This window comes from Triticum urartu, chromosome 2 (assembly GCF_003073215.2).
Source record: "Triticum urartu cultivar G1812 chromosome 2, Tu2.1, whole genome shotgun sequence".
Taxonomy (NCBI): Eukaryota; Viridiplantae; Streptophyta; class Magnoliopsida; order Poales; family Poaceae; genus Triticum; species Triticum urartu.
In genome coordinates this window covers 119,370,224-119,383,837 of record NC_053023.1, presented here as the reverse complement: position 1 = coordinate 119,383,837, position 13,614 = coordinate 119,370,224, and the positions used below count along the sequence as shown (strand labels likewise).

The 13,614-nt window shown below is 41.8% G+C and overlaps 1 protein-coding gene across 1 annotated transcript; it reads left to right on the top strand.

Moving 5' to 3' along the window:
- Window positions 1-11,279: 11,279 nt before the first annotated feature.
- On the top strand, window positions 11,280-13,583 carry LOC125541253 (protein NRT1/ PTR FAMILY 8.3-like). Its single transcript, XM_048704712.1, has 4 exons — window positions 11,280-11,580; window positions 12,076-12,184; window positions 12,500-12,717; window positions 12,868-13,583. The coding sequence occupies exons 1-4, from the start codon at window positions 11,542-11,544 to the stop codon at window positions 13,453-13,455; spliced, it is 954 nt and encodes a 317-aa protein (XP_048560669.1). The 5' UTR covers window positions 11,280-11,541; the 3' UTR covers window positions 13,456-13,583.
- The last annotated feature ends 31 nt before the right edge of the window (window positions 13,584-13,614 follow it).

The following is a 13,614-nucleotide window of genomic DNA, read 5'->3' as shown; positions in this document are numbered from 1 at the left end:
CTTTATTATTGCCTCTAGGGTATATTTCCTTCAGTCTCCCACTTGCACTAGAGTCAATAATCTAGTTCACATCGTTATGTGATTTAACATCAATAGTTCACATCTTTATGTGATTAACACCCAAAGGGTTTACTAGAGTCAATAATCTAGTTCACATCGCTATGTTATTAACACCCAAAGAGTGATCATGTTTTGCTTGCGAGAGAAATTTAGTCAACGGGTCTGCCACATTCATAGTTGTATGTATTTTGCAAATTTCTATGTCTACAATGCTTTGCACAGAGCTACTCTAGCTAATTGCTCCCACTTTCAATATGTATCTAGATCGAGACTTATAGTCATCCAGATCGGTGTCAAAGCTTGCATCGATGTAACTCTTTACGACGAACTCTTTGTCATCTCCATAACCGAGAAACATTTCCATATTCCACTCAAGATATTTTTGACCGCTGTCCAGTGATCCACTCATGGATCACTATTGTACCCTCTTGCCAAACTTATGGTGAGGTACACAATAGGTCTGGTACACAGCATAGCATACTTTATAGAACTTATGACTGAGGCATAGGGAGTGACTTTTCACTCTCTTTCTATTTTCTGCCGTGGTCGGGTTTTGAGTCTTTACTCAACTTCACACCTTGTAATACATGCAAGAACCCTTTCTTTGCCTGATCCATTTTGAAATTCTTCAAAACTTTATCAAGGTATGTGCTTTGTGAAAGTCAAATCAAGCGTCCTGATCTATCTATATAGATCTTGATGCCTAATATATAAGCAGCTTCATCGAGGTCTTTCATTGAAAAATTCTTATTCAAGTATCCTTTTATGCTATTCAGAAATTCAGTATCATTTCTGATCAGCAATATGTCATCTACATATAATATCAGAAATGCTATGGAGCTCCCACTCACTTTCTTGTAAATACAGGCTTCTCCAAAATTCTGTACAAAACCATATGCTTTGATCGCACTATCAAAGCGTATATTCCAACTCCGAGAGGCTTGCACCAGTCCATAAATGGATCGTTGGAGCTTGCACACTTTGTTAGCACCTTTTGGATCGACAAAACCTTCTGGTTGCATCATATACAACTCTTCTTTAAGGTATCCATTAAGGAATGCAATTTTGACGTCCATTTGCCAAATTTCATAGATATAAAATGCGGCAATTGCTAACATGATTCGGACGGACTTAAGCATCACTACGGGGAGAAGGTCTCATCGTAGTCAACTCCTTGAACTTGTCGAAAACCTTTCGTAACAAGTCGAGCTTTGTAGACAGTAACATTACCGTAAGCGTCAGTCTTCTTCTTGAAGATCCATTTATTCTCTATGGCCTGCCGATCATCGGGCAAGTCAACCAAAGTCCATACTTTGTTCTCGTACATGGATCCCATCTCAGATTTCATGGCCTCATGCCATTTTGCGGAATCTGGGCTCATGATCGCTTCCTCATAGTTCGTAGGTTCGTCATGGTCAAGTAACATGACTTCCAGAACAGGATTACCGTACCACTCTGGTGCGGATCTTACTCTGGTTGACCTACGAGGTTCGATAGTAACTTGATCAGAAATTTCATGATCGTCATCATTAGCTTCCTCACTTACTGGTGTAGGAATCACTGGAACTGATTTCAGTGATGAACAATTTTCCAATAAGGGAGAAGGTACAATTACCTCGTCAAGTTCTACTTTCCTCCCACTCACTTCTTTCGAGAGAAACTCCTTCTCTAGAAAGGATCCATTCTTAGCAACGAATATCTTGCCTTCGGATCTGTGATAGAAGGTGTACCCAACAGTCTCCTTTGGGTATCCTATGAAGACACATTTCTCCGATTTGGGTTTGAGCTTATCAGGTTGAAGATTTTTCACAAAAGCATCGTAGCCCCAAACTTTAAGAAACGACAGATCGGGTTTCTTGCCAAACCACAGTTCATAAGGTGTCGTCTCGACGAATTTAGATGGTGCCCTATTTAATGTGAATGCAGTTGTCTCTAAAGCGTAACCCCAAAATGATAGCGGTAAATCAGTGAGAGACATCATAGATCGCACCATATCTAGTAAAGTACGATTATGACGTTCGGACACACCATTATGTTGTGGTGTTCCAGGTGGCGTGAGTTGCGAAACTATTCCACATTGTTTCAAATGAAGACCAAACTCGTAACTCAAATATTCGCATCTGTGATCGGATCATAGAAACTTTATTTTCTTGTTACAATGATTTTCCACTTCACTCTGAAATTCTTTGAACTTTTCAAATGTTTCAGACTTATTTTTCATTAAGTAGATATACCCATATCTGCTCAAATAATCTGTGAAGTTCAGAAAATAACGATACCCGCCGCGAGCCTCAACACTTATCGGATCGCATACATCAGTATGTATCATTTCCAATAAGTCAGTTTCTCGCTCCATTGTTCTCGAGAACGGAGTCTTGGTCATCTTGCCCATGAGGCATGGTTCACAAGCATCAAGTGATTCATAATCAAGTGATTCCAAAAGTCCATCAGCATGGAGTTTCTTCATGCGCTTTACACCAATATGACCTAAACGGCAGTGCCACAAATAGGTTGCACTATCATTATTAACTTTGCATCTTTTGGCTTTAATATTATGAATATGTGTATCACTACGATCGATATTGAATAAACCATTCGCCTTGGGTGTATGACCAAAGAAGGTTTTATTCATGTAAACAGAATAACAATTATTCTTTGACTTAATGAATAATCGTATTGCAATAAACATGATCCAATCATATTATGCTCAACGCAAACACCAAATAACATTTATTTTAGGTTCAACACTAATCCCAAAGGTAAAGGGAGTGTGCGATGGTGATCTTATCAACCTTGGAATCATTTCGAACACACATCGTCACCTCGTCCTCAACTAGTCTTTGTTCATTTTGCAACTCCTGTTTCGAGTTACTACTCTTAGCAACTGAACTAGTATCAAATATTCAAATACCGAGGGGTTTGCTATAAACACCAATAAAGTACACATCAATAACATGTATATCAAATATACCTTCGTTCACTTTGCCATCCTTCTTATCCGCCAAGTATCTAGGGCAGTCCACTTCCAGTGACCATTTCCTTTGCAGTAGAAGCACTCAGTTTCAGACTTGGGTCTAGCTTTGGGGTTCTTCATGGGAGTGGCAACTTGCTTGCCATTCTTCTTGAAGTTTCCTTTCTTTCCCTTGCCCTTTTACTTGAAACTAGTGGTCTTGTCAACCATCAACACTTGATGTTTTTCTTGATTTCTACCTTCGCTGATTTCAGCATCGCGAAGAGCTTTGGGAATCGTTTCCGTTATCCCTTGCATATTATAGTTCATCATGAAGTTCTAGTAACTTGGTGATAGTGACTAGAGAACTCCGTCCATCACTATCTTATCGGGAAGATTAATTCCCACTTTATTCAAGTGATTGTAGTACTCAGACATTTTGAGCACATGCTCACTCGTTGAGCTATTATCCTCCATCTTGTAGGCAAAGTACTGTCAGAGGTCTCATACCTCTTGACACGGGCATGAGTATGAGATACCAATTTCAACTCTTGGAACATCTTATATGCTCTGTGGCGTTTAAAACATTTTTGAAGTCCCGGTTCTAAGCCATAAAGCATGGTGCACTAAACTATCAAGTAGTCATCATACCAAGCTTGTCAAACATTCATAACGTCTGCGTCTGCTCCTACAATAGGTATGTCACCTAGCGGTGCATCAAGGACATAATTCTTCTGTGCAGCAATGAGGATAATCCTCGGATCATGGACCTAGTCGGCATCATTGCTACTATCATCTTTCAACATAGTTTTTCTATAGGAACATATCAAAAAAATAAACCGGGAGCTACATTGCGAGCTATTGATCTACAACATAGTTATGCTAATACTATTAGGACTAAGTTCATGATAAATTAAAGTTCAATTAATCATAATACTTAAGAACTCCCACTTAGATAGACATCCCTCTAGTCATCTAAATGATCATGTGATCCAAATCAACTAAACCATGTTCGATCATCACGTGAGATGGAGTAGTTTTCAATGGTGAACATCACTATGTTGATCATATCTACTATATGATTCACGCTCAACCTTTCAATCTCAGTGTTCCGAGGCCATATTTGCATATGTTAGGCTCGTCAAGTTTAACCCGAGTATTCCGCGTGTGCAAAACTGGCTTGCACCCGTTGTATGTGAACGTAGAGCTTATCACACCCGATCATCACGTGCTGTCTCGGCACGGCGAACTGTCGCAACGGTGCATACTTAGGGAGAACACTTATACCTTGAAATTTAGTGAGATATCATCTTATAATGCTACCGCCGAACTAAGCAAAATAAGATGCATAAATATAAACATCACATGCAATCAAAATATGTGACATGATATGGCCATCATCATCTTGTGCCTTTGATCTCCAAAGTACCATCATGATCTCCATCATCACCGGCATGACACCATGATCTCCATCATATTGATCTCTATTAACATGTTGTCACATGGTCGTCTCGCCAACTATTGCTTTTGCAACTATTGCTATCGCATAGCGATAAAGTAAAGCAATTGTATGGCGCTTGCATCTCATGCAATAAAGAGACAACCATAAGGCTTCTGCCAGTGGACGATAACTTCGTTACAAAATATGATCATCTCATACAATAAAATTTAGCATCATGTCTTGACCATATCACATCACAACATGCCCTGCAAAAACAAGTTAGACGTACTCTACTTTGTTGTTGCAAGTTTTACGTGGCTGCTACGGGCTGAGCAAGGACCGTTCTTACCTACGCATCAAAAACCACAACGCGGCATATTGATTGCTTTTTGATCTTCAGAAAGAACCATGTTCATTGAATCCGATTCAACTAAACTTGGAGAAACTGACACCCACCAGCCACCTATGTGCGAAGCACGTCGGTAGAACCAGTCTCGCGTAAGCGTACGCGTAATGTCGGTATGAGACGCTTCATCCAACAATACCACCGAATCAAGAAACAACTAGTGACGGCAAGCAATATGTATATACCTACGCCCACAACTCCTTTGTGTTCTACTCGTGCATATAACATCTAAGCATAGACCTGGCTCGGATGCCATTGTTGGGGAACGCAGTAATTTCAAAAAAAATCCTACACACACGCAAGATCATGGTGATGCATAGCAACAAGAGGGGAAGAGTGTTGTCCACATACTCTCGTAGACTGTAAATGAAAGCGTTATGACAACGCGGTTGATGTAGTCGTATGTCTTCACGATTGACCGATCCTAGTACCGAAAGTACGGACCTCCGCGATCTGCACACGTTCGGCTCGGAGACGTCCCACAAACTCTCGATCCAGCTGAGTGTCGAGGGAGAGCTTCGTCAGCACGACGGTGTGATGACGGTGATGATGATGCTACCGTCGCAGGGCTTCGCCTAAGCACTACGATGATATGACCGAGGTGGATTATGGTGGAGGGGGGCAACGCACACGGCTAAGGGATCAATGATCAACTTGTGTGTCTATGGGGTGCCCTCCTCCCCTGTATATAAAGGAGTGGAGGAGGGGGAGGGGCGGCCTCTCTAGGCCCGCCCAAGGAGTCCTACTCCCACCGGGAGTAGGATCCCCCCTTCCCTTTGTTGGTTTTTGGAGAGAAGGAAGGAGAGGGAAGAAGGAAGGAAAGGGGGGCTGGGCCCCCTCCCAATTCGGATTGGGCTTGGGGGCGCCCCCTCCTTTGCTTCTTTCCCCTCTCTTCCACTAAGGCCCAATAAGGCCCATATACCTCCCGCGGGGTTCCGGTAACCTCCCGGTACTCCGGTATACCCCTGATTTCACCCGGAACCATTTCGATGTCCAAACATAGGCTTCCAATATATAGATCTTTACGTCTCGACCATTTCAAGACTCCTCGTCATGTCCGTGATCAAATCCGAGACTCCGAACTACCTTCGGTACATCAAAACACATAAACTCATAATACTGATCGTCACCGAACGTTAAGCGTGCGGACCCTACGGGTTCGAGAACTATGTAGACATGACCGAGAAATGTCTCCGGTCAATAACCAATAGCGGAACCTGGATGCTCATATTGGTTCCTACATATTCTACGAAGATCTTTATCGGTCAAACCGCATAACGATATATGTTGTTCCCTTTGTCATCGGTATGTTACTTGCCCGAGATTTGATCGTCGGTATCCCAATACCTAGTTCAATCTCATTACCGGCAAGTCTCTTTACAAGTTCCGTAATGTTACATCCCGTAACTAACTCATTAGCTACATTTCTTGCAAGGCTTATAGTGATGTACATTACCGAGAGGGCCCAGAGATACCTCTCCAACAATCGGAGTGACAAATCCTAATCTTGATCCATGTCAACTCAACAAACACCATCGGAGACACCTATAGAGCACCTTTATAATCACCCAGTTACATTGTGACGTTTGGTAGCACACAAAGTGTTCCTCTGGTATTCGGGAATTGCATGATCTCATAGTTATAGGAACATGTATAGTTATGGAGAAAGCAATAGCAACAAACTAAACGATCATCGTGCTAAGCTAACGGATGGGTCAAGTCAATCACATCATTCTCTAATGATGTGATCCCGTTAATCAGATGACAACTCATGTCTATGGTTAGGAAACATAACCATCATTGATTCAACGAGCTAGTCAAGTAGAGGCAAACTAGTGACACTTTATTTGTCTATGTATTCACACATGTACTAAGTTTCCGGTTAATACAATTCTAGCATGAATAATAAACATTTATCATGATATAAGGAAATATAAATAACAACTTTATTATTGCCTCTAGGGCATATTTCCTTCAGGAGGCGCATCCCCTTCGTTGGCAAGCCGACTTGGAGGCCTTCCGTGGCCCGTCAGCGTTGGGTGGGGGGAGGTCGCGAAAGCCCTCACTGCAGACGCTAGTGAGGTGGAGTCGCAATCTCCGACGCCGATACGGGTGCCTGGTCAGCAACCCCGGGCACCGCAACTGCGTCGTGGTGGATGTGTCGGGCTTCACCCATGACAGATCCATCGTCGACCTCACGTCATCCGGTGACGTGCAGGCCACGGGCTCCGGCGAGGAAGAGTAGGGCATGAGAGACAGCAACGCCTCGAGTCGAGTGAGCTGGTGTGTGTCCCATGTCCTACTCTGCCTCGCCGGCGACTGCACCAACACTCCGAGGGGCACAGTCGGCCGCCGAACATGGACACGGCAGAGCTGGACGAGCTCCAGTCAAAATCAGGTTTCACGTTGTATGTAATTGTATGGATTTGAGGATTCGTAGTTGAGGTATCTGGTTGTGGAAACGATAATTTGTGGTGTCGCTGATCACTGCCTACGGACGCGCCTGAGCATTTGAAGGGTCGGATTTTATGTATCCAGTTGTAGATGCTCTTAGATTTTAGCAGGCACGAGAGGCCCCATGCTGCCAATAAAAATAGATAGGGTGAAAGAGGATCTCCGTGGCGGATACCTCTTAATGGTTTAAAATTATGCAACCTTTTATCATTGAACATAACTCAAAACGAAACCGAGCTTACCATGCTCATCACCGTGGAAATCCACTAATGTGCAAAGTCCATTTTTTTCCTTGATTTGACAGGTGTTTGTTTTTTCTTTTTCTTTTTTGAGTGGCGACAGGTGTTTGGTTTTTTTTTGAAGGGGTAAAACCAATTTATTCGTCAAAAGCCACACTCTGTGGGATACAAATAGGGTTATGAGGTTGGCCCAACCAAACGTGGCGCCTCGGCCCTCTACTTAGAGATAACTTGGCTAATCTATGCGACAGATGTTTGGTAGTACTAGCAGTGTAATGAGTCCTCTCCTATTCGGGGGCGCGTACTCTAGGTAGAGCGCACCCAGGGCTTGTGGGCTGTGGCCCATTTAGAGTAGAGCGTTGCTACGTCTCTGGTTATTTTTTCATAAAATATAAATATAAGTTAAACCTGTAAAAAAAATTGTCTCAAAAAAAACCTGTAAAAAATGTTTATTCGCGTTTTATGGAAGGATATAAGGAAAATAAATAAATAATTTTAAAAATATCACAATATTTAAAAACATTCAGTAGTTTATAAAATATACACATATTTTAAAAAATATTCATATATTTAATCAAAATACTAATTAAATTTTAAAAACATATTTGGTAATTTAATATATGTTCATATTTATTTACAAAACTTACACTATATTTTAGAAAAAATTCATGGACTCTTTAAAAAATGTATGAAATTTAAAAATTGTTCACAATTTCTCTATTTCTTTACAAATTTTGAGAAGAAAAATAGAATAAATAAAGGGACTTAATAAAAGTAAAGAAAAAGGAGAAACAATAAAAATCCATGTGCTAATGACTAGCACAACCATCACGGGTACAACATGTTTTGTACTTAAATAAATGTTCGTATTTCGTTAACAAAATTTTCACTCTCTTTTCAAAATATGTTCATGTACTTTCTTAAAAAGGCATGAAATTTAAAAATTGTTCACAATTTATTGTAAAAATTCACTAATTTTGAGACGGAAGATAAAATAAGTAAAAGTACACATTAAAAGTAAAGGAAAAGGGAAAAAAGGAAAACCATACAATATTTTAGAAATATTCACATATTTTAGGAACGTCCATATATTTTATAAAATGTGCATTGACTTCTAAAAAGTGTTTAATTTTTTTAGGCTATCTAAAAAGCATTTAGTAATCTAATAAATTTTCATGTTTGTTTGACAAAACCTTCACTCTCTTTTTAGAAAAATGTTCATGGACTTTTCTTCCAAAATGCTTGAAATTTAAAAATTGTTTGTAATTTATTAAAAATCACGAATTTAAATATGGAAAATAAAAATGTAAAAAATTGAATTAAATGAAAAGGAGAAACAATAAAATGACATGCGCTAACCTTCACTATCTTTTTAAATATGTTCATGGACTTCTTTGAAATGCATGAAAATTAAAAAAGAATCAAATTTTGAAAATTCACTAATTTTGAGAAGTAAAATAAAGTAAATAAAAGGACATGAGACAAGTAAATAAAAGGACATGGCAATCATACAATATTTTTTGAAAACATTCACATTTTTCTTGAAATATTCTATGAAAATATTCATTAACTTCTAAAATATGTTTGTTAATTTAATAAATGTTCATATTTGTTTAACAAAACCTTCGACATATTTTTAGAATATGTTCAGATTTTTTAAAATGCATGATATTTCAATATTGTACGTATTTGCTTTTATAAAGATCATGAATTTTGAGTGCACAATAAAAAATAATAAAAGGATATAATAAAATTAAATAAAATGTAGAAACAATAAAAAACCATGAGCCTCTTTTTTTATCGTTTTGGGGCTACAAGCCTCTTTTGTGGCCTAATGCTCTATTTTTGAAGGGTCGTATCGCTTTTTGCCCGCAGTTTTTCTCTCACTCTCTTTTATTTTCTTTTAGTACTATTACTTTTTTCTCTCAATCTTTTTCGAACACAGTACAAACGTAGATGTACATACATATGCACATACGCTCATTCATATGAATAGGCATACACACCTAACTCATATGAGCATCTTCAGGAGATTGAGTCACTACACACGTCTTTATAATCAACGGAAACGTTTCGTAAGCGCAAAGGTATGATACACAATCCACAAGATACGCAGGGTGTGCCGTTTCATGACTGCTGATGTGGGACTATTCAAAGGGAGTAGCACTCTGGTCCGCTTTGCCCTATTGTTTTTTTAGGCTTCCACATTGCCTGACTATTGCTGTTTAGTGTAACTAGGGATTTTATTCAAAATTTAGAAATAAGCGGAATACAATCAATATCTATTTTTTTAGGGGACAGTCAATACCTGATAGAACCTCTAGCCACACATGGCGGCCTACTCAAAGAGAGCAGCTCCTTTTGTTAAAGAATGGACTTCAAAATTAGTTTCCCTTTGCCCGGCTAGTGTGCGCACTAGCGCTCTGACCCGCCTGAGCCTGCTAAGAGCAACTCTAGCAGACCCCATATATCTCGCGAACCCGCAAAATTCCGGCGAGTATATGAAATTGGCTCAATTTTCTTGTCAGAACAGAGCCCGTATACTCGTCCAGTTCGTAAAAAATTTTTACCGCGGCCTGTAAACCGCCCCTCCCCCGAAGCAGTATCTCTATAGGTTTGCGGGGCAGATACGGGTTGAAACCCTATCCCCCGCCGCCGTGTTTCGCCGCAATTCCCCACTCCCTTCCTCGCATTTCTCGCCACTGGTGAGCCCGTTTCCGCCTCCAGCCGCCATGTGGGGCCGTATGTGGAGTTCCGGCCGTAGCTTCGGTGGGGGCGGCGACCCCAAGCGCGAGCGATGTGTCCGCGCGGACGGTGCGAGGAAGTGTGCGGCCAAGAAGTGGACCAACCAAGGCCTCGAGCCGCTGGCGTCACTCCTCCGTCGCGAGACGGAGGAGTACGACCGCCGGCATGAGCTCCTCCGGTCGCCCTCCTCGGCCGTGGGCTCTTCCTCCGCCGCGAGGGGTCGTTCCGGCGCGACGCTTTCTCCCCATGAAGAGGAAGTGGTCGGAGGTGTCGGAGGAGATCGAGCTCGTCGCCGTCAAGCAGGAGCAGAAGGAGATCGAGCGCCGAGGCGTCGTCGGGCCCGAAGATTTTGTGGCCGATGTCGACGCGGTCACGGCTGCCATTGCCGAATGAAGCTTGCGCGAGGAGGTGAAGCGCCGGCACCATGACGAGGAGCTCGAAGACTTCATCCTCAAGTAGGCGGTCGCGACCAACCTTGCTGCCAAGGACAAAGACGACGAGTGGTGGCGCATCCGCGAGAAGCAGAGGCAGAAGTTCATCGATCTTGTCAGCTCTAACGAGACGGACTAAGAACCTCCACCGCATCGTACTCGGCCCGCGAGCTCATTCATTTTTGTACATCGACCTTGGCCTCGCCGTCGCGAGATCCCCCACCCCCTAGTACTAGTGGTGCAATGTAGTATATATGATCATGTAGTATGTGATGAATTAGTGTGGTTGTAATTTTTCCCGCGATTTTTTTAAATTATACAGTTTTATATACGGGTCTACTCTGCCGCGTATGATTCCGACCCGTAAAACAGTTCCACGTTAAACTGTAAACGCCGTATACGGGTCAGTTTTTTACAGGGTCCGCTGCAGATGCTCTAATCAGAGGTTTCTCAAAAGAAAAGAAAAATGGACAACAACCGATCCTTGGTCGTCGCAGAAAGAAAAATAACAATCGAATATCCAATGACTGAACCTTTCGTCTATGTCTCCGCCATAGTTACCAGGGTCAAAACCAGCCGCCAAATCATGGTTGGTGGAATGGATCAGAAGCCGGAGCACGTCTTCGTCGCGTGGTTTCTCCGCGCGCGTCGCCCGCCTGCCTGGTCAGCGCGGCCTGGAGCTCCCAGCCGGGTCGCCGTCCTCTCCTCACCAACCGCCAGACTCCGGTACCACCGTACTTAATAGAGACGCCCATCGGACAGGGAGAGGATATTTTCGGTGAGAGGGACCAAAGCAGACCCGCGGAGGGAAGGCCATGGAGGACGGAGGCCTGCGCGCGAGCATTCTCGTCAAGGTACATCTAACTAGCAGATCCGACCCCGAGCCTTTCCATTTTAATTTTTTTTGTCGGTGAATTTGCTTGCTAGGGTTCCCTGGGGCGAAATGTGGAGCAGAAATTGTTGGTGGATTTGATTGTATATATTACTGTATATCGTAACTTCCTAAGACTGATTGCTGTTGCGCGCTGGGGAACATTGTATTTCTGATGCTAACATCATAATCAGGGAGTGCGCATATGGAGTCTATTTCGGGATGCTATTTGTTTTGCACAACTTGGGTTAGGTTAGTTGCACCCCTTGACATGAATATCATCGATAGACGAAGGGTAGTTGATACAAATTTCAGAACCTGAGAAGATTGATGCAATGTTAAGCGTTTATTTCTCCCAGTAATGGATTCATCAAGGAACATAGAGTTAGACTGTTGGGCTTAGGAAAATTATGTACTAGGCTGTCTTTGATTTACTCCTCACAAACAATGCTTATGTTGAGACATGGCCTTCTATCAGGATGGTGCAACATGCCATGGTGAAGAATCACAGTCTCTACTGGAAGTATCTCAACACCCAGAGCTTAAACCTAGAGGTTCTGACTGGAGACCACCTGCAATCATTCTTGGTGAGCCTTCTTGTATTAAGCATATTTTTGCTTCTTTAAATTCACAATCTTCTTCCTTGAAGACCATGGAAGAACTGACAACCAAATCATATAGTCGTATATATGGAGCATCCTTTTTTACATTCTTTAGCATGACATGACCTCAGATCGCATGGTTAGTTGCTCTATTCCTGATTCTGCTAGGATAGCTATTCTTGGCATCCAAGGCATGTTCATAGTATTCTTCTATTTCACAGTTATCTTCCTGGGTGATATTCTCTTTGTTTCTGCTGGTTCTCATGCATTAGAAGGATACTGATTGACTAAAACCTGCAGGACTTGAATGCTTGGAGAGTATGGCTTTCAATGGCATCGCCACAAACCTAGTTGTGTATATCCGCTCAGTTCTCCATGGTGGCATTGCCTCAAGTGCTTCAATTGTTTCTCTTTGGTATGGGACTAGCTTCTTTGTGCCTATACTTGGAGCAGGCATAGCGGATGCTTACTGGGGAAATTACAAGACTGTCTTGATCTCCCTTGTTATGTACCTACTTGTAAGATCAGTCTTCCTGCTAAGCCCATAGACCTTATTCATATTTCAATCCTCTTTCTTATGTTTGCGAAATATTTTTACTAATCTAACCATTCTGTTGATGAATACTACTGAGGGAAAGATTATGATGAAATACTGTTGCGTATTGCAGGGCATGGTACTCATTACAGTTGGATCATTTATACCTTCTGCTCCAGCCTTATGCAACTTAGGCTCATGCTCGTCATCAAAAGGAACTGAGAATCTAATTTTCTTCTCGGGTTTGTATCTATCTGCTGTTGGTTGTGGAGGAGTAAGGTCCGCATTGCTTCCACTTGGGGCAGACCAATTCAACAATGAGAACAGTCTAGATACGCCAAAGAGGAGGAATTTCTTCAGTTTGTTTTATATCTGTGTCATCTTTGGTGTGATTACTTCTGGTACCATTGTAGTCTGGGTTCAGGAAAATGTGAGCTGGGCTATAGGATATGGTATTGCTACCACATGCATAGCTCTGGCTTTGGTAGGCTTTGTGGCCGGAACACCAATATTCCGGCGGCGTGAGCCTAGTGGTTCCCCAATGAAGAGTATTTTCCAGGTTACTTTTGCTGCTTTTAAGAACATGAGCTTAGAAATCCCTGCCGATAGCTCTCTTCTTTATGAGGCCAGGAGCAAGAACACACACAAGAGAGGACCGAGATTAGCTCATACTGATGATTTCAGGTACTGCACTGCCTGTTTTTTGTTACTTATTCAGTGAAATTTGCACATATGGTACGTTACCTTTATTTACATTTTGTAGCTCCAATTGAAGTAATCATGTCCGTGCTAAGTAAGCTGTTAATTATCTAATAATTTCTTAAAGAGAAGTCAGCATAAAAAATCATTGATTATGGATCAACATAATATGTACCTCATT

Coding starts and splice junctions, on each gene's coding strand:
- LOC125541253 (XM_048704712.1), top strand. CDS start 11,542: ATGGAGGACGGAGGCCTGCGCGCGAGCATTCTCGTCAAG. Junction 11,581..12,075: donor GCGCGAGCATTCTCGTCAAG/GTACATCTAACT, acceptor GCCTTCTATCAG/GATGGTGCAACATGCCATGG. Junction 12,185..12,499: donor ACCACCTGCAATCATTCTTG/GTGAGCCTTCTT, acceptor TAAAACCTGCAG/GACTTGAATGCTTGGAGAGT.